The 20,314-nt window shown below is 36.0% G+C and overlaps 1 protein-coding gene across 1 annotated transcript in view; it reads right to left on the reverse strand.

Annotated features, from left to right (window-relative positions):
* The window catches only part of TRIP11 (thyroid hormone receptor interactor 11), a 94,366-nt gene that overhangs the window by 46,263 nt on the left and 27,789 nt on the right, over window positions 1-20,314 (reverse strand). Inside the window, exons 9-12 of the mRNA XM_043983707.1 lie at window positions 19,754-19,840; window positions 8,892-9,104; window positions 4,938-7,961; window positions 2,889-3,029 (exon numbers count right to left, since the gene is read on the reverse strand). Coding sequence (XP_043839642.1) covers window positions 2,889-3,029; window positions 4,938-7,961; window positions 8,892-9,104; window positions 19,754-19,840 — 3,465 coding nt within the window. The remainder of the gene's footprint in view (window positions 1-2,888; window positions 3,030-4,937; window positions 7,962-8,891; window positions 9,105-19,753; window positions 19,841-20,314) is intronic.

The raw sequence follows: 20,314 nt of genomic DNA on the forward strand, positions 1-20,314 counted from the left end.
CTATTAAATGTCACAACCATTAAGAGGCTATTACTTTATCAAATTAGATGGTGGTGTATTATATCTAAGTATGTAAGGTACACATGAGTTGCTGATCTCTATTACTGGAGGGAATTTCTGAACCACAAGTTCCCCTATATAGGCAAAAGTCACAGTTCTGAACCATAAAAAAAAAATGTATATACATAAGCTTAGGGTAAACAATTGACTAGATCTTATCCTGTATCCTCATCTACTAGTACCCCAAATCTAGAAGGGCTCCTCTCTGAAAAAATGAAAGAATGAAAAAAGACTTGGCCCCTCATGACATCCTATTTTATACATTATTCTGTCCAAATTTTTGAGGAGAGAACAAGAATATCAGTCTTTTTGTCCACATTTCTTCATAAAAACTTTCATTTCAAAAGAACTAAAAAACAACAACAAAAACCCCCGAAACTTCAAGATTCTTAAATGAAATGTACCACAACAGAATTTAAGATGTTTCTAAGGCTTTGGAATATCCTAAATCTACTACATTAGATCAATAAATCAACCAACATTTACTAAGTACTTATTCTGTTCCATGTTAAAGAAGGGGACACTTGAGGTGAATGAAGAGTTAAATCTCCACTTTGAGTTAAATCACTTTGACAACAGGGAAGTCAATTAGGAAACCATTATAATAATCAGGGTGAGAGGTGATGAGGATCTTAACTAAAATTATATTTATGTGAGTAGAGAGAAGGGGATGGAAGACCATTGTGGAGGCAGAAATACAAGATTTGGCAATTCATTAGATTGGGTGAAGCGAGTAAATAAACATTAAGCACCTACCAAGTGCTTATGCTAAGCACTGGGGATACAAAAAAAGGCAAAAGATTGTCCCAACCTAAGAAGTTCATAATCTAATGAGTCGTCAAAGTGAGATGCTGAAAACAACACTGGGAGACTAGAAGGATAGTATAAAGTGCTTTTAACAGGATAAGGAAGTTTGGAAGAGAGGTAAGTTGGGCTGGAGGGAAGGGCAGGAAGGGAGAGAGGTTGAAGGGACAAGGAATTCTATTTTGGACATGGTTAGTTTGAGATGTCTCCAGGATATACAGTTTGAAATGTCCAATAGGCAACTGGTGATGTGGGTCTATACTCATCTTTACTTCCTCTCTCCTCTCTATTCTAAATTCTCTACAATCTGGCTTTCAACTTCATTATTCAACTGAAACTTCTCCAAAGTCACCAATGATAACTTAATTGCCAAATGTAACAGCCTTTTCACAATCCTTAGCCTTCATGACCTCTCTACAACCTCTGACACTACTGAGCACATTCTGCTCTCTAGGTTTTGTGATTCTGTTCTCCTTGTTCCCCTGTTGTTTGTCCTGAGTTTTCCAAGAGGGCCAGTAATGATTCATGGGTGAATTGGATTTAAATGAGGCAGAACTGCATAGTCATCAACTTCACTCTCTCTTCCAGTCATGGCAGTTCAGTGGCAGGACAAAAATCAAGACAACCAATGATGGCCCTGGTTGCAATGGACCAAGGCATCTTCGAAATCTAATCAAAGTGCTCCACAGTGCTTGTTTCTGCCACCTTTACGGCCCTTGGAACAAACTGTTCTTAGTCACCCATTCTTCAGGGGTCTTCACATGCTTGGGGTAGGCATCCCCCTATTCACTGAATTTTGAGGCCTGTTGGTTACCCCCAACCTGCCTTAGCCTGTTTGTCAAGATGGTTTACCAGGATGTCTCTGCTGCACATGCTACAAATTCTTGGAGCCACCGGTGAAAGGTGGGTGAATCAGGTAGATCCCAAAGATGGATAAGCTGCCATGAAAAGGGCTCAGCAAACCCTCACAACAGAAGGTGCGCTAATTCTCCTGAACACTACATACAGTTGTATAACCATTCCTTCTTAGTCTCCTTTGCACATAAACCTACTAGTCCATTGATGTATAAATAGAGTAGATAGACAGACAGGCAGACAGGCAATCTTCCAGGTACAGTATTTGTTTGTTGTTTCCCTCATTAGTTTATGAGTACCTTAACCTTAAGAGCAGAAACTGTATTTGAGGGTTAGTTTTTGTTCTTTTTTGTTTTTTTGTATCTTCAGCACTGAAAGTGCCAGGGAAGCACTAAATAAATGCTTGTTCACTGACTAAATAAAATCAGGCCTCACAAAGTACTGAGGGAATTGAAGTTGGAGAGATTGGAAGTCAGGATGATGGCAAATAGGTTTAGAAGGGGTGAGGAACGGAAAGAGATGTTATATTTATAGGCAGTTATGAGCATATAGAAGAATGTCAGTATTTTTGATATAAGAAGTAGAACATGTGGTGAGATTCAGTGGGAGAAAAAGAATAAGCAAAGTTATGTGAAACGTGTTAATTTTATTAGAAAAAAATTTTTTTCTATTTTTTTTCTAATTCATTAATCAAATAAGATGATTTAGTTCTTTATTCTTTTTTATCACTTTTTTTTTTTTTAGTGAGGCAATTAGGGTTAAGTGACTTGCCCAGGGTCACACAGCTAGTAAGTGTTATGTGTCTGAGGCCGGATTTGAACTCAGGTACTCCTGACTCCAGGGCCGGTGCTCTATCCACTGCGCCACCTAGCTGCCCCTAGTTCTTTATTCTTATGGTAGGGGCAGCTAGGTGGCACAATGGATAGAGTGCCAGCCCTGGAGTCAGGAAGACCTGAGTTCAAATCCAACCTCAGACACTTAATAGTTGTGTGACCTTGGGCAAGTCACTTAACACTGTTTACTTCAGATTTCTCATTTGAAAAATGAACTGGAGAAGGAAATGGCAAACCACTCCAGTATTTTTGCCAAGAAAACCCCAAATAGGGTCACAAAGAGTCAGACACAACTGAAACAAAAGAACAAAAATAAATTCTTATGGAAACATATACCTCATTCTGTAGGGAATTGCTTTCCATTTGTTTCTGCTTTAAGGCCAACATGACTTGGTCTCTCTCCTGCTGAAACTTAACTGCCTTATCCTGCATAGACTTAACTTCATTTAATAGCTGATTCAACTCCCCAGTGTTACCCTTGTGAAAAAAAAAATTAAAAAGTTTTAGGTGTCTACAAATTCTTTAAGAAATCTTGGTTCCAATAAAGAATCAGATTACATTCATTAAGTGTACACAACTATACTGAAAATTAATTGTATCAAATAGAAAAAACGACATTTGCTATATGGAAACTTAAAAAAAAATTTGGCATAGATTTAAGGAAAACAGTTTTAGAATGTTAGCTGCTAAAAAGTGATGGAAATTATTTCCTGAAAACATTTCATACTAGTACAGTGTATTGCTACCTTCAGGAAGAAAAATGACCTCTCAATTTTAAAGCAGTCATGTTTTAGGCAACAGATTCTCTAAAAAATAAATTTTAAAAAGTATAAGTTTTATTACTCATTTTTCTCAGTTTAAATATATGATATATATACATATAATATGTATTACAATGATATATACGTACATATAATATGTATTACAATAATGTATATTATATAAACATTTCACTTCTATAACATTTGATATCTACAATTTGACCCCAGAACATTCAGGACAAGTCACTGAAACTAAGCAATTTGTTGCTTATATTTCAATGTCTCTTTTTAGAAAAGGAGGCCCAAATTTTTTAGTTTTCTAAGTAAAAAGTATAGATATTACAAGATAAATTATAAAGTGAACTATATAATATGTAATCTTAAAAACATTTTTTCCGATAAAATGATTTAGCTTTCCAAACTTTTCTCAATGAAAGTAATATAAAAGTCTATTTTAATTATATTGGGTATTAATCTCCTTATGGGTTCTCTTTCTCTCTCTCTCTCTCACACACACACACACACACACACATACACGTATGTTTAATATGTCAATGTTTAAAAATTACCTAACTCTCATATACTTGAAAGGGAGCCTTTTGGGTGGCAAGTGAATTTTATAATAATAAAATATATACCACATGCCTTCAAATAATAGAAAGGAACTAGACATATGAAACATTGATCTTTAAGAGTTCTATATACTTTAAATTGGCCTATTTGCTAACATACTATTGAGAGATTTAAAATATATTTTATAGATCTAAATTATAGCTCATAAGGAAATTATACACACATTGAAAAGCTGTTTATGGCTAATGAGTAAGAAACAACCTTCTGCTCTATAGATCTTTTTTTCAGAACTGACCATGATTCTTTAAGCGAAGAGAACACTAATTGTAACTAGGAATCTAATCCTATCAATGTATTATTCCTAGGTAGCTAATCATGTAAAGAAGCAGAAAATTTCATACAGTATTCAAGTTTCCATTTAAATGACAGCATAGAGCAAAAGTTTTCATTAAATTCATGTGTTTATTAAGTAATTGCTCTATGCAAGGCATCAAGTATACAAAACATTCCCTGACCTAAAGGAACTTACATTCTACCAAAGTGTACCATATACACAGCTAAGTTTCTTGGGATATTCTCTAAGTGCTCTCTTCTCTAGGCATAACAGTAGGTATGAACTATAAACACATGTGCTTTGGCCTAGCATTGTGCTATGTGCATAGGAGGTACTCAAGAAATTATACTTATGCATTAAATTACATGTGCAACTCAAAATAACTCATATAAAGTATTTAGGGCTTCATGTCTAAAAAAGTATTGCATTAAAAAGATAGATACTACATGGTATTGAGATATTTTTCATGTTTGGGTAAAATAGAAAAATCGAAAAAGATTTCCTTCTTATATGAGTTATGAATAGCATAGCTATCTTGTAGACAAAAGACTCTATGAACCTAGTAGCAGGATGCCTTTGACAATTTGTTTTTAATCACCCAATTATATTTCTACATTTTCTCCAACAAAGATGATCATGAAAGACAAACAAAATTATAAAGAAAAACATTTCTCCCCAATCCCCATAGCCCTTCCACATACCTACAAAGAAAATTACCTGTTCTTTTTCTTTTAATAGTTTCTCAAAAGCAAGAGCTTTTTCCTTCATTGAATTTGATTCAAATTCTCTTTCTCTCAGCATCATGGATATCTGCATATTGGTCTCCTGTAGCGCTCGAAACTCTGTTTCCTTTTCTCTGGACATCACTACAATCTTTTCATTTTCTTCCTTTAGTTTATGAATATCCATTTCTAAAATTAAAGTTCTCTCTCTAAGGTTTGTTACTGCCTGCTTTAAAAGTTCATTTTCATTTGTTTTGTTGGTAAGATTTTCATTTAAAGAAAGTAGTTGATCACTTTTGGCTTTGATTAAGAGATCTTTTTCCTTAAGTGATTTTTGTAAAGTATCTCGTTTTTCCTTAATCTGCTTAATCTCTGAATCAATCTCTTCATGTTCCCTTCTTTCAAGACCTGAGGTGGCAGCAACAGAATCACACAATCTATGATTATTCTCTTGGAGAGTCTTAATTGTTGCATCTTTTTCTTGTAATATTTTTCTTAGCTGGTCTAATTCTTGTTGTAGAGGTTTAGAAGCTTCATTTAATATTTCAGATTGTCTTTCTCTAGTAGGTAAAACAACGGAAGATCTAATTGACAGCTGTGGTGAGACAACATCAAGTTTCCCCAGAAGAAGATCCTTGGTGTTATGAAGCTGCCCTATGCTATGCTGAACTTGTGCCAACTCTTGACCAAAACATTTGAGTTTGGTTTCATTCTGTTCGTAACTCTGGATTAAACCATTATAGTCTGCCTGCAACTTGGAATTATTATCACTGTCAACCAAAACCTGAGCCTGAAGTTTATGAAGCTCCTCTTGAAGCTGAGCAGACTCATGCTGCATATTTTGCACTGTTGTTATTACTTGTTGTTTCCACTCTTCCATCTTTTTCACTTGCTGTTTTAATTTATCACGTTCCTGTAAAAGCTCCTCAAACTGATTACTATTAACACCCCCAACCTCATTACCATTACCAGAGTCAGATGTTTGTAAAACAGTCAGTAACGTTTGACATTTCTGACTCAATGCATCTATTTCAATGTCTTTTTCTCTAATGATACGAGATAAGTTCTGAATGGTTTCTTTAAACATGTCCTGGCCACTACTTTCAAATCTACTAGTCAATTTTTGGTTTTCGTCTTGAAGTTTTATGAGAGCTGCTTCTTTGGCAGCTATAATATCCATGAATTTATGATATTCTGTTTTTAACTGACTATTCTCCCTAGTCTTTTCATTCAAAACAGATAATAATTGTTCTCTTTCCATAACATAAGCCTGAAGTTGCTGTTGAAGGTAAACAACATCCTGCATGTAGGATGCCGAAGAAATTCTGGCATGAAGAGCCTGTATTTCTAAATCTTTCTGCTGAATGATTTGTGTCAGTTTACCAACTTCATCTTTGGACAACTGATCAATCTGCCTAGTTAAAGAAACATTCTTTTCATTTAAAAGCTTAATCTCCATCTCTCTTTCCTTTATCCCCTTTACCAATCTTTCAATTTCAGCCTTTGACAAATCATGCTTTTCATTTCCATTTTCTACATTAAGTGTCTGAACTTTAGTTTCTTGAAATATATCAGAGGTTTCTGTCTGGATATCCTGTCTTTCTTCATGCAGCTGAGTTTTAATTTGATTGATTGTCTTTTGTAAGTTTTTTATTTCTTCATCTTTTTCTAAAAAGAGTTGTGTGTGTGTAATATTCATTTGCTCATGCTGGGATTTAAACTCATCTATTTCCTTTTTCTGTTCTTGTAAAGTCTGTAAAAGTTGCATCTTATTCTGATTTTGATCCTCAATTGTCTTCTGGTAATGTTTTATTTCTTCTTCAAGATTACCCTTCATCACATTCAACTGTGTTACCTCAGTTTCAAGTTCAGTGATAATATCCAGGGTTTTAGGCTCAGCCACAGGCATAGATCTACTTTGTTGGTCCCTGAGTCGTTCAAGTTCTTCCTTCAGATGATTGATTTCTTCTTTCATAATTGCAAGATATTTATCTTTATCTTCTATAGTTTGTCTGAAACTTTCATTTTTTTCTGAAATCTGAACATGTGCATCAAGTTTCTTCTGAAGTTTCAGCCCTTTGTCTAGAAGCTGTTCAATGAATATTTCTTTCTCTTTTATGAGTTGTGTTAACTCCTTCTGCCCTACTAAACTCGTTGTTAGCATTTCTTTAGTTTCTTTATGGTCATTTTCCATCAGCTCAATTTTGGTTTTGAGTTCTGCAATCTCAAAATCTCTCTCTTGATTAAGTTTAATTAAACACTCATGTTCCAACTGTAAGGCAGAAGTATTCATCGTGCGTGCATTTGACAATTCTTCAATGGTTTGCTCATATTTGTGAGCTTGTTCCAAGAGTCTCTTTTCAGTCTGATGTAATTCTACTTCTAACTGCCCTTTTTCCATTCTTAAAGCTTCAATAATAGTATCTTTTTCTAGGGAAACCTGATTCTTAACAGTAACAGATTCCTGTAGTTTCTGTTTTATATCTTCACAAGCTAAAACCAACTTTTCATTTTCTATTTTGACATCAAAAGCCGTTTTCTCTAAATTTTTATTGAGTTCTTTCATTTCTGAAAGATGTTTATTTAAATTCCTAATTTCTGTTTCCTTTTCTTTAAGTAAGTCATTCTGAAAGTTACTGTTAGATTCTTGATTAAGAAGCTTAGTTAAGTCATTCCTAGTGATAAAAAGATCCTCTTCATTCTGTTTTATTTTTTCCTGAAGCTCTGAATTTTCTTTTTTAATGTTCAAAGTGTATTCCTGTGATTTATCCAGCTGATCTATTAAATCCTTAATCTTATCCTCAAGCTCCTGCTTATTTATATTCAAATCATGAAGGGATACTTCCCTCTGGTTAAACTTTTCTTTGTGTACTTCTAGTTCTTTAGTAAGTTTTGTCTTTTCATTTTCAAGTTGAGAAACTTTCTTCTTTTCATCATTTACATCTTGTTTTAGTTTGTTAATGGTTATATCTGCTTCATTATATTGTTTTGACAGTTGATCTTTCATCAAAATCATATGCTGAAAAAAACAAATTAAAATGATAATTTAAAAACATTTTACATTGTCTGTTATGAAATTTTTATAAAATTATATATTTCAAATGAAAAATGTTCATGAAACTTCAATATAAAAAATTAGCCATTTATAAAATACTTGTCACTACCTTTTTAAAATATCCAAACTGTTTGAAGTAACTTTATATTATCAAGTTTGTCTTAGATAACTTCAAAAACCAATGTTTCCTATTAAAGATAAAAGATTTAAGCAAAGAGAAGAGAACCATTTTGTTAGTTACTTATTTTTAAAAGCTATTTGATGAAAAGGGAAAACTGCATAAAAATGACTATAAATAAAATGACAAGAAAATGTACTAAGCATCAAGAGTGCCCTCCAGTGGAGTTAGTCCTTGAAATAAATTCCTTGCTGCACTGAAGAGCAGAAAGGATTCTCTGGTCAGCTATTAAATGATATTTTTGTAATCACTTTCCTTACAAAATAATAATTTAATGTAATCATATCATATTATATTATGAAACATCATGGCAGACACTCACAGAAGACCCGACCAATTTCTCTCCCAACAATTATTCGACATCTATATAGCACGAACTGGAAAAACTATTTGAGGTGGATGCATAATGTACAACAAAACCCATAAAATCATAGAAATTTAGAGGTGAAAGGGACCTTAGAAACCAACTAGTCATCCAAACCCACTCTCATTTAAGATGTGTTAGGAACATTTTCATACATGTGATTTGTATGCCAGAAATAGAAAATGCAAGTGACATCATCTCCTGACAGGTGGCTGAAATACATCCCCAGAGAGAATGTCTTGACCAAATTTACATTGCTAGTCAGTGAAGTGGAGACTTAAAGATATTTTGTTTGCAAGTCCACAATTCAGTAAATCAAAAGTAGACCATGTCGGCTCAGTTTCTATGTTACCTTGGTAGCTTCTTGATTCTGTTTGTCCAGTTCTTCTAACTCTGCTATTAGTGTTTCTTTCTCAGCGATACTTTCATTAAGTTCTTGTTTCTTTGTTTCCAAATCAATTTTTAAATTATTTAATTCTGACTTCAAATTCATGTCTTCAGTAGATGTGAACTTACTGGTTTCAGGTTCACTTTGAAATGTTAACAGTGCTTTTTGAAGTTCTTCCTTAAATTTGGAGAAAAAAGGAGGGAGGTTTAAAAAGGTAAATATTTAAATTGGCCTCATATAAACAAAAACTCAAACCTATAGTCTGATCTGGACATTAGAGAACATACAGTCAGTACAATCTTTTGTTTTATAGAACATTCCAATAATATCATTTTGGAAAAAAATGAGGTAAAAAGTAAAAATTAACTATACCTTAAGAATTCAAGTAAAAACAGAGAGTACCCACAGGTATCTATTCTAAATGCTAGATTGTAAACATAATGACACCTAGAAAAAAATTTCTGGGAACAAGGCTTATTTAGAAAAATCCATTAAATAAAATCAACAAAGTTTTTTTTAAAAATCATTAACAAAGAATTGCCAAGTGTAAAATTCTGAAGACTCTAAAGCTTACTGCCTCTTCTCAATTTTTTTTTCTGTATTCTTTTCCCTCTAGCTCATCTCCCTCTTACCTTTTAAGAATCCAAAAAGCTCTTTTCTCTCAAACCCTTCCCCCCAACAAAACAAATACTATAACCAGTCACTTAGACTTACTGCTTGACTGATATTTTAATTGAACATTTATTCACACAAATTAATATCATAGTAATGAAGCTGTCTTTCAACTTGAATTGTGAAATTCTTTCTTATAAGTTAAAGGAAACTTCGGGCCAGTTACACTTTCTCCACAACCAACACCTGGCCTCCTCCCCATGTGCCCTCGTATGACTAGATAATGATGGGGATGATAACTGATACGTATTTTGTGTTTTCTGTTGGATCACAATGATAATGCTTGGTGCACATATGAATTTGCGGACACTTTGCAGTAATCCCTCAGTCCTAGGATACAAATTAGTAATCACTGTTCTATATTATTTTTAACTCATGCCATGAACTTTCTGACCAAGGATTTTCTCCAAGGAATACAAACTTTTCATTAATGGAGGCATTTTTGTAAAGAGCTACAGATGTAAATAAAAATTCCATTTTTAAAATTAAGCAAAGTTAAAAAACCCCTACACTATATTCTGATGGTATTAACTAGAGATCTACTGTACCACCATGGTCAATGGAGTTAATAGAGACACCTCTCTACCGAAATAAACCTGATCGATGGCAACTCTTCAGACAACAAGGTTAACAAGTTACAGCTCCAAGCATAAGACATTTGCCCTACCCCAGTCACCTGACATCCTGTCCCTAATGCTTAACCAACCAAATAAGTGGCTGAGCAGCCTCACCTGACTCTTTTTGTCCTGTAATTTCCCTAAAGTTATTCAAAACCATATGTGTGTGTATCTGTATATATGTATGTGTGTATTTATGTATGTATATGTATATATAAAAACATCCATAATATATACACAAACACATAGTTATTGTATTTATGTATGGTATATATATATATATATATGTCTATATGTCTATGTGTGTGTGTGTGTGTGTGTATATATATATATATATGTATTATATATATATATTTCCCTTTGTTCTGCAGAGCTGCTAGCCCATCAGCTAGTGCTAATTAAACTTATCTTCTAAAAATGAATTAATGAATAAATAATGATGTTAAATATCACAAGTTTCTACAAATGGAATACACACTTCATAGACATATTTGAAAAATTAGAGTTTCAACTGAATATGAAAACTACTGGTCAGTATATAGTAGATTCTACTTCCATTTCCAGAAATAGGAATTTCCAGGAATACAAATCTCTTCTGTTTATTTTCTCTCCTGGTGACATCATCAATTCTCTCACAGCCAACTATATAACCTTTATGCAGATGACTCCCAGTCACAGACACCTCATTCAGTTCTAGTCTCTGCAAAGTTCTAGTCTTGAATCATCAACAGTCTACTGGCCATCTCAAAATGGATATCCCATAGGTATCTCAAACTCAAAATATCCAAAACAAAATTCATTATCCTTCCATGCCAAAATCTAACCTTCTTCCTAAAGTCCCTATTTCTGTTGAGGATACCACTATCCTTCCAATCACCCCAGCTTGCAACCTTGTAATAAACCTCAACTCAATCCCACTCACCCCACACATCCAATTACTTGCCAAATCTTGTCATTTTTTCAATCAATAATTAATAAACAGTTATTAAGCACCCATTATGTGCCAGTCAGTGTGCCAACCGGGGATACAAAAAGAAGCAAGACAGTCCGTACCCTCAAGCAGCTCACAATCTAATGGTGGAGGTAACATGCAAATAAATACATACAAAAAGCAGGCTAATTATATACAATATAAACATATATAAGATAGTGTATAATTTATTGTTCAATAAGGGGTAAACATGGAGAAAAGAACAGACAGTGGCTAGTGTAGGGGAGACAGACTGGGAGAGAATTGAGGGATCAAGGGATCAGAGGTAACTGGAGATGAAGAGTAGGGTTCTGTAAGGAAGAAATGGAATTTCAAGCATTCAGAATGATTGAACATGGAGGTGGTACATTTGGGGGTGATGGCAAGATCAAGGGTATAGCCATCTTTGTGTGTGGCTGAGATGGGGAGAAGGGATAGCTCATGGGAAGTGAGTAGGATGAGGAACTGAGTGGTGAGGATGTTTGAAGGAGAGTAAATACTGAAGTCTCTTAACATGAGGACAGGAGTAGGGGAGGAAAAAAAATTGTGAGCCATGTACTGAACTTATTTAGGAAGGAAGGGAAGTGACCTGGAGGTCTGTAAGCAACAGTTTAAAGGATTCTGACTGGGTGATGGATATGAACAGTATGAACCTCAAAGAAAGATTAGGTTACTGAGTGATGGAGGTAGGAGGAAAAACTGAAAGTGACAAATGGGGAGCAAGGGGCCCTCAAATTCTCATACCTCAACTAGTGAGAAAAATAAGTGAAGGTGCAGCCAGGAACTTTTTACCTCCAAAACACCTCTAGAGTGTATCCTCTTATCTCTAGACCCAGTGGCCAGCATGCAAGCTTAAGCCTCATCGTCTCTCACCTGGGCTACTACAACAACCTCCTGAAGGGTCAGCATGCTTCATCTCCCCCTTATCCCATCTTTGTTCCATACAGCTGCCAAAGTAATGTTGTTGTTCAGCTCTGTCTAACTCTTCATGATCCCATAGACCATTCTGTCCATGCGTTTTCTTGGCAAAGATAATGGAGTGGGTTGGCATTCATTTCCTTCTCTAGTGGTTAAGTGACTTGCCCAGGGTCACACAGCTATTAAGTGTCTGAGGTCACATTTGAACTCAGGCCTTCCTAACTCCAGGCCCAGCACTCTATCCATTGAGCCACCTACCTGCCTCCTAGACAAACAGAGGTTAAGTGATTTACCCAAGGGTCACACAGTAAGTGTTTGAGGTCAGATTTTCCCAGCACTTTAACCACCAAGCCATCTTCTTGTTCAGTTTTTCAAGTGTCCAATTTTAAGGTTTTCTTGGCAAAGATAACAGAATAATTTGCCATGTCCTTCTCTGGTTCATTTTAGAGATGAGAAAACTAAGGCAAACAGGGTTAAGTAACTTGCCCAGGATCACATCAGCTAGTGTCTGAGGCTAGATTTGAACTCAGGACTTCCTAACTCTATCCACTGTACCACCTAGCTGCCCCCCACTGAACCACTGAGCTGCCCCCAAAGTAATATTACATCATGTCAATCCCTGGTCCAAAAAGCTCCAGTGTGTTTTATTACCTCATGTTATTCAACTTCAACTGGGCCTTCACAGCAGGAAAACCATCCTTTTATTCCTCTCTAAATGGTTTCATATCTCAACTGCTGCTAAAGCTATTCTAAACCTTCTCTTCTCATTAATTTTGACACATTTCTCTTTCTATCTCAGCTGAGGATATTGTCCTTGACAACTGAGGTAAATGAACTCACATTCATTATGAGCTCTCTTTTCTCCTGTTTTCTTAATCTCAAAGCCTATTTACATCATGTTCCATTCTCTCCTTTCCCAATCTCTAACAAAGAGGTAGACTTTCTTCTTGCCAATATCAACTACTATGTATATGCATATATATGTGTGTATATATGTGTATATATAAATATATATTTTTCTCCAGTAGATTGCAACCACAATTATCATCACATTTTCTCCTTCTCAGCCTCTCTCCTCCCCACATTTTCCCTCCTGTCTCACTTTTCCCTGTCCATTGGTTCCTTCCCTACTGTCTTCAAATATGCCAAGTGTCCCATATCCTCAAAAGGAAAAAAAAAAAAAACCACCCTTCATTAGATGCCACCAATCCTTCAATCCATCATCCTGTATATTTCTCTTCCCTTTTAGCCTCTTCGTGTTGTCGATAAATCTCTAATACTACAAGTTGCAGAGGAGGTACTGAATTGATTACAATTGGTAGGGGGAACTTTCTCATTTGAGAGTGCCCTATACAATTAAACTTTAGGTCTGGTCCTTAGACATTACACATTACCATACTTTCTCATTAAGATACAAGCTTCTTGGTGTCAGAGATTGTTTCATTCTTTGAATTTTTTCTAGCACCTAGCACATATTAAGTGTTTAACAAACGCTTGTTGACTGACAGGTTCAAATTCAAAGTTCTCTAACATTTAAATACCTTCACAACCTGTCTTCAGCCTTTCTTTCCACATTACTGTCCTTCATTCAGTCCAAGATTCAGCCAGACAACATTTTATCTTCTAGATATCTGCCTAGAATCACCCCTCAGTGACTTCCCTCTTCTCAACAGCATACCTAAAAAACCATTCCACCATTCCCCAGCCTGTCCTCATTTGTTCCAGATTAAATCTCTGTTCCCTTCTTGTCAAAGTTAACTCCTCTTTTGTCTTTTGATCTTGTTTCCTCCCATCTGCTATAGGACCTTATTGTTTGAATCATCCCCTCTCTGTCTAACCTTCACTCTCTCCCTTTCAACCAGTTCCTTCCCAACTAAAATCTGCCCCAGTCTTTAAAATATCTTTACTTTTCCTGGCCATCCCCCCTATCTTCTTCTATCTTTCCTCCCTTTCACTATCAAACTCCTAATACTATCTTCACTTCTTCATAATCCAATCATTCCTCCACCCCTTACATTATATCTCTGAACCTCACAACTCTACTGAAATTGCTTTCCAAGATTACCAAAGATTTTATTGGTAAATCTGATGGTCTTTTCTCATTCTTAAGCCTCTTTGACCTCTTGGCAGCTTCTGACACTATCAATCACCCCTCCCTCCTGGATTTTCTCTCCACCCTTGGTTTTCATCACACTGGTTTTCCTCCGACCAATTTTACTGCTCATTTCTCAATCTCCTTTCCTGAACATTCTCTACCTCCTACCTTGGGCCTTCTTTCCTTCTTTGTATACTTTTTCTTGATAATCTCATCAGCTCCTATGGATTCAGTTACCAACACTAGAGAGAAGAATCCCACATCCAATATTAATCTCTCTACTGAAAGTCAGTCCTACTTCACAAACTCCGATGGTCATTTTTACCTGGATGTCCTTTTAGCATCTCAAAATCAGTCCAAAATGGTATATCCTATCTTCCCATGTAAACTTGCCTCCAAGTTTTTCTATATCTATTGCAGTCTTCACTATACTGCACAAAATTTCATAGTCATACTTGACTTTTCTCTCTCTCCCTTGACAAATTAGATCCCATGGACCTGTATACCCTCTCTCATATACATTCCCTTCTCTCCCCACTCAAAGACATCATCCTAATTCAAGTCCTCAACATTTCTTGCATGGACTATGGCAGTAACTTCCTAAATAGTATCACCACCTCCAATTTTACTCCAATTCATATCATCACAGTTGCCAAAATAAATTTCCCTTGTGAAGAGTAGGTACAGGCAATAATCTGATCACTACCATGCTCAAAAATATTCACTACCTTCCTCCTTGTTGCCTATAAGATAAAACATAAACTCCTCAGCCTAGCATTTAAAGTCCTCAACAACCTGGCTCTAATCTCCCTTTTCCAAGCTTATTTTATATTACTCCCCTTCATTTCACTCAGCCTTCTTTCTCCCATCTCTGCACATGCACTCAGGTAGTCTTCCACACATAGCATGTAATCTTTCTCTTATTTCCACCTTGAGAATTTCCCTCCTCAAATTATATTGTATTCACTTTTTCTTGTACTACTCGTATCCCTCTCTGGGATAGGGGTTTGCAACCTGTAACCCAAGGGCCAAATCCTGTTTTTGAACACACACATACACAGGCCCCACCCCCATCCATGACTATGGTTTTTTGTTTTGTTTTGTTTACATTTTCAAAAACAACAAAACTTTATTCTAAAATGTAAAAACCACTCTTATCTGGAGCCCTACAAAAACTGGCTATGACTGATTTGGTCTACTGACCATTGCAACCCACACTCTAGGAGAATGTAAACCTAATGATGCTTGGATGGTGTGTGTGTGTGTGTGTGTGTGTGTGTGTGTGTGTGTGTGTGTGTGTGTGTGTGTGTGTGTGTGTGTGTGTGTGATGTCATAACAAATATTTATTGAACTGAATTTCTTTCTCTTACACCATAAAGGTACCTTCTTTCTATCCTAATTCAATTCCAACACCACCTGCTAACTACTATGTTCAAAGAAAGCACTGCCCAAGTCTAACACCTCCACCTCCGTACTTGAGTCCAACCTCAAACAACTTGATGGACCTTAATCCATCAATTCACCACTTCCTTGCTTTTTATTAACTCCTTCACATATAACCAAACATTTACAAGTCTCCCATTCCCTTTCCTCATACTGTTCCTCCTACCTGGAATGTCCTACACTTTATCTTTCTTACAGCACTAATCACATTCTACCCTTTATTATAGTTATCTGCAAATATATCTTCTTTCCCCTACCAGATTTTAAGCTTCTTGTGGGCAGGATCTTGTTTATCTTCCTATTTCCCATTGTGCCTTGAACATAAAAAGAACTTAGTATATATTTGTTGAATTGATTTCTATAAAACAGAATACTCTGTATTTTGTCTCCTGGCATCAAGTAGGCTATGATATAAATCTTACCTACCTGCTACACATCATTAATCTAGGACTCATATATTATTTGTCTGTCTCTTCTTCCTTCCAGGGCCAAAGATAGTACACTGCATAAGATACATTGACACTGTATGAGATCCATGATTTCAGAGGTCTAAGTGATCCTTCCACCATAAACACTGCCTTCTGTTCCAATCTTGTCCATTTCTTTCCCTAAATCCTTCAAAGATGGTTTTTAAAACTATTTCAGCAGTACCAATAGAACTGCTATCGGTTGTCTCTCACTAGCGCTACATAAACTGTTCCACTTTCTTTTCTGGTAAGACCAATCTTTGATAATGTCTTTCTACTTTCCAACACATACTCTACTTAACTACAATATGCATCTTCCCATTACTCTTAGGATTATTTTAAATTTTGATTATTTCCACAGTTGTAGTGTTCTATGATTTGCAGCTGTATTTAGCATCACCAAGGGAACATTGGTATTAAAACTGTGAGGTTTTCCAGCATTGGTCAGTTTACCAAGCATGATCTAGACTGAGCTCTATTCAATCCTGAGCCCAGTTCATTGTCTATATGCCTGTTCAAAACATACACACACACACACACACACACACACACACACACACACACACACACACACACCCTCGTGGACTAATTAAATAGGCTAGCCATCTGGGCGAAATGTTTCTTTAACCAGTGCTTTTCCAATGTAAATGGTTAAACCACTTTCTTACTGCTATGAGTTTCAATGAGAAAGCACAGTAGTATTCCTAGACTCAAAGCAATACTGCGATGTCTTGCCCTGTATAATATAGGCCTTTAAAAGATTTCCATTGAATGAATCAATCAATGAATGAATGGATGGATTTTGAATGAATGACTGGGTAGATGAATAAATGCTGGAAAAGTCCATGTGGAACTACCCAAACCCATCTTCCTAAAAGCAAAAAAAAAAAAAATGATTAATAAATGCTTTGCTATCCTATCTAGTACATCCTTACCAAATGCAAAAATTCAACAAAGACATTACAATCCATGATGGCAACAACCAAACTAAAAATGACCAACTTTCTTATATGTTACACATGAAAAACACTCTTGGTTTAAAAGCCACCTTCTCTACTTGCAAAAATACATGCTCTGTCATTGTGACAAGTTCTTACCCTCTTCCCTCACCAATTCAAAAAACATTCAATAAATATTAAACTAATATTCTCCCCCAACTAAATGCCAACTCTGATGCCTCTGTGTAGAAGAGTAGTGATTTCATATTTAACAGCAATACATGAGATCAGATCTCACAAAACTAGAAAAAAACATGAGAACATGAGTAATGACATCTGAGGACCAGCCTGAATCAGTTCAGATCAGCTCATCATCAGAACACTGGACACCACAGGATCATAGATTTGGAGACAGAGATGAACTAATAAATCATCTAAAATCCAACTTTCTAATTTTATAGTCAAGGAAAAAGGCCAGAGGAATTAAGAAACCTGTTCAAGGTCACACAGAAAGTAAGAAGAGGCAAGGTTCAAACCCAATTCCTCAGACTCCAAACCCAACAATCTTTTCACTACATCACACTGCCTTCAAGTTGATGAATTTTTTTTTTCAAGACATAACAATTCATGAAAGTAAATCTACTAGAGGCAGCTAGGTGACAAAGTGGATAAAGCACCAGCCCTGGATTCAGGAGGACCTGAGTTCAAATCCAGCATCAGACACTTGACACTTACTAGCTGTGTGACCTTGTGCAAGTCACTTAACCCTCATTGCCCCACCCACCCCCCCAAAAAAAAGTAAACCTACTAAAGTTCAATGGAGTTGTAATCTATGCCAGAAAAGAGAATACTCACTGATAAAAATCATGAATCCCTGAAGTAAAGTGTATTATAATCAATTCTATTTCTTTTCCATAACCACAAACCTCACTGCCCACTCCACCTTCAAGGATGTTACCCCTAACTTGAAGGTATTACAACTGCACCTCAACTTTTCAGACTTCAGTCATTCCTTTTGCACCATCCAAAAATATTTCAGAAATACCCTGACCTGCCTCTTGGAGCCTCTAATCATGCCACTGATATCAAGGAACTCCTAACTCAACAGCCACAGGAGTTGTGTCCCCCAAGCCCATGAATTGCTGCCAGTGACCTGGAGTTAGAGAAGTTCCAACTTCCATTGACCTGCCAGGGAAGGGACCAAGGAAGCAATCTGTGTTCTGGAAGCTGGGACTGTAGTGAGCACAAATGTACTACCTGATACATTGAAATGGAATTCTGAATACATTTTCCCATAGAAATAGTATTGCAAGTGCTGGGTAAGTTCTGGAGCCCTATTATTAGAACTTACATGGTTCACAAGAAGAACAACTCATGGGTTGCCATCACCAGGAGTCAAAGAATCCTACTTCACTTTAAAGAACACTCCACACATAATCAGCTTTTATCCTTTCACATTAGGGTATTTAAAAGAGAACCAGAAAAATCAAATAAGGCCAGGACAGGAAGTAGAGTTTAACCTTGTCATGGTTGCAATATTGATTGCATGGACTTGCTTATTTGTTCCACAGTCAGCTAAGTGGCACAAGAGATAAAGTACTGGGCATGGAGTCAAAAATACCCAACTTCAATTCCAACCTCAGAAACTTACTAGCTCTAAGACCCTGGGAAAGTCACTTAACCTCTGTCTTCCTCAATTTCCTCAACTATAAAATGGGGATAATAATAACACCTCCCAGGGGCAGCTAGGTGGTACACTGGATAAAGCATCTGCTCTGGATTCAGGAGGACCTGAGTTCAAATCCAGCCTCAGACACTTGACACTAGCTGTGTGACCTTGGCCAAGTCACTTAACCCTCACTGCCCCACCGCCACCACCACCACCACCACCACCACCATCATCATCATCATCATCATCACCACCACAACATCTCTCTCTAAGGGTTGTTTTGAGGATCATACGAGAAAATATTTGTAAAGCACTTATCATAATACCTAGAACACAATAGATGCTTAACAAATGCTTGTTTCTTTCCTTCTTTGTTCTGGTTCTTCTATTAAACCTGTTCTCTAGCTTCCCCTTATAAACTCTAATTATCACCTGCTTCCTTACATCTAATTCAAACAAATCCTTAATACCAAATCATGTTTGTGCATGATAACTATGATATTTGTCCTATTTGGGTCACTCAGTATAGAGTTTGATTCATCTATTCAACAGCTAAAGCTTGTTTCGGTATTACAGTTTTACCTAACACTTTGAATCCTAATTTCAGTTTCACTAATAGGATTCTGAATAACTTCACATCCCTTTTTCAACACGAATTAATACCCTGGCCATAATTTCTAGTCTTAATCCCTCTATTTCATAGGATAATAGATCTAAAATTGGAAGGGACCTCAGAGGCCTGGGATCTCAGCCAGCTACTAGGCTGCCCTGTACTGTGGCCACCAATAAATTTAGCAAGAGAAAATAAGGACTATATGGTTTTAACTAGATTAAAAGTTAAGTAAGTTTTTATAGGCTGATCTAAGAACACAGCCGCCATTATTAAACTTTATGGGAAAACTCATTCTGAGATTAAAACAGCTAAGAACAAACTTTAATTTGTTTCTGAGGAAGTTTTAAATTCTTATTTTTAACATTTATTGCTTTTAATTTACATAGAAAAAAATAAAATTTTTAGAAATTTCCATAGCATATACCTTTTCTTGATTCAATAATGAATTTTCTTCTTTTAGTATTTGCAGACTCTTCTTAAGTTGTAGAGTGTCTTCAGTAAGAATGTTTTCCTATAAAAATATTCCACAGCAAATTTTAGAAAATCAATAAAGAAAATTTTTAACTACACTATAGAATAGTATGAGTGATCACATTACCTCAAAACAACTATGAAAAGTATTTAATTCTCTTTTTTTTGTTTGTTTGTGAGGAAATTGGGGTTAAGTGACTTGCCCAGGGTCACACAGCTAATAAGTGTCAAGTGGCTAAGGCCGAATTTAAACTCAAGTCCTCCTGACTCCAGGGCCAGTGCTCTATCAACTGCGCCATCTAGCTGCCCCTAATTCTCTTTTCAAGTATTCTTAAGCATCATAACCATTAAAGAGTTGGATGCTTAATGAACATCTCAGTCATGAATTTCATTTTACATTATATTCTTTTTAAAGAATTTCTATGTTCACATGAACATTCAACTCAGGCATATTCAAACCATCAAAAAAAGTCTCAAGCAATTTTTTTTGGGGGGGGGCGGGACAATGGGGGTT

This window comes from Dromiciops gliroides, chromosome 2, assembly GCF_019393635.1.
Source record: "Dromiciops gliroides isolate mDroGli1 chromosome 2, mDroGli1.pri, whole genome shotgun sequence".
NCBI classification, from domain to species: Eukaryota; Metazoa; Chordata; class Mammalia; order Microbiotheria; family Microbiotheriidae; genus Dromiciops; species Dromiciops gliroides.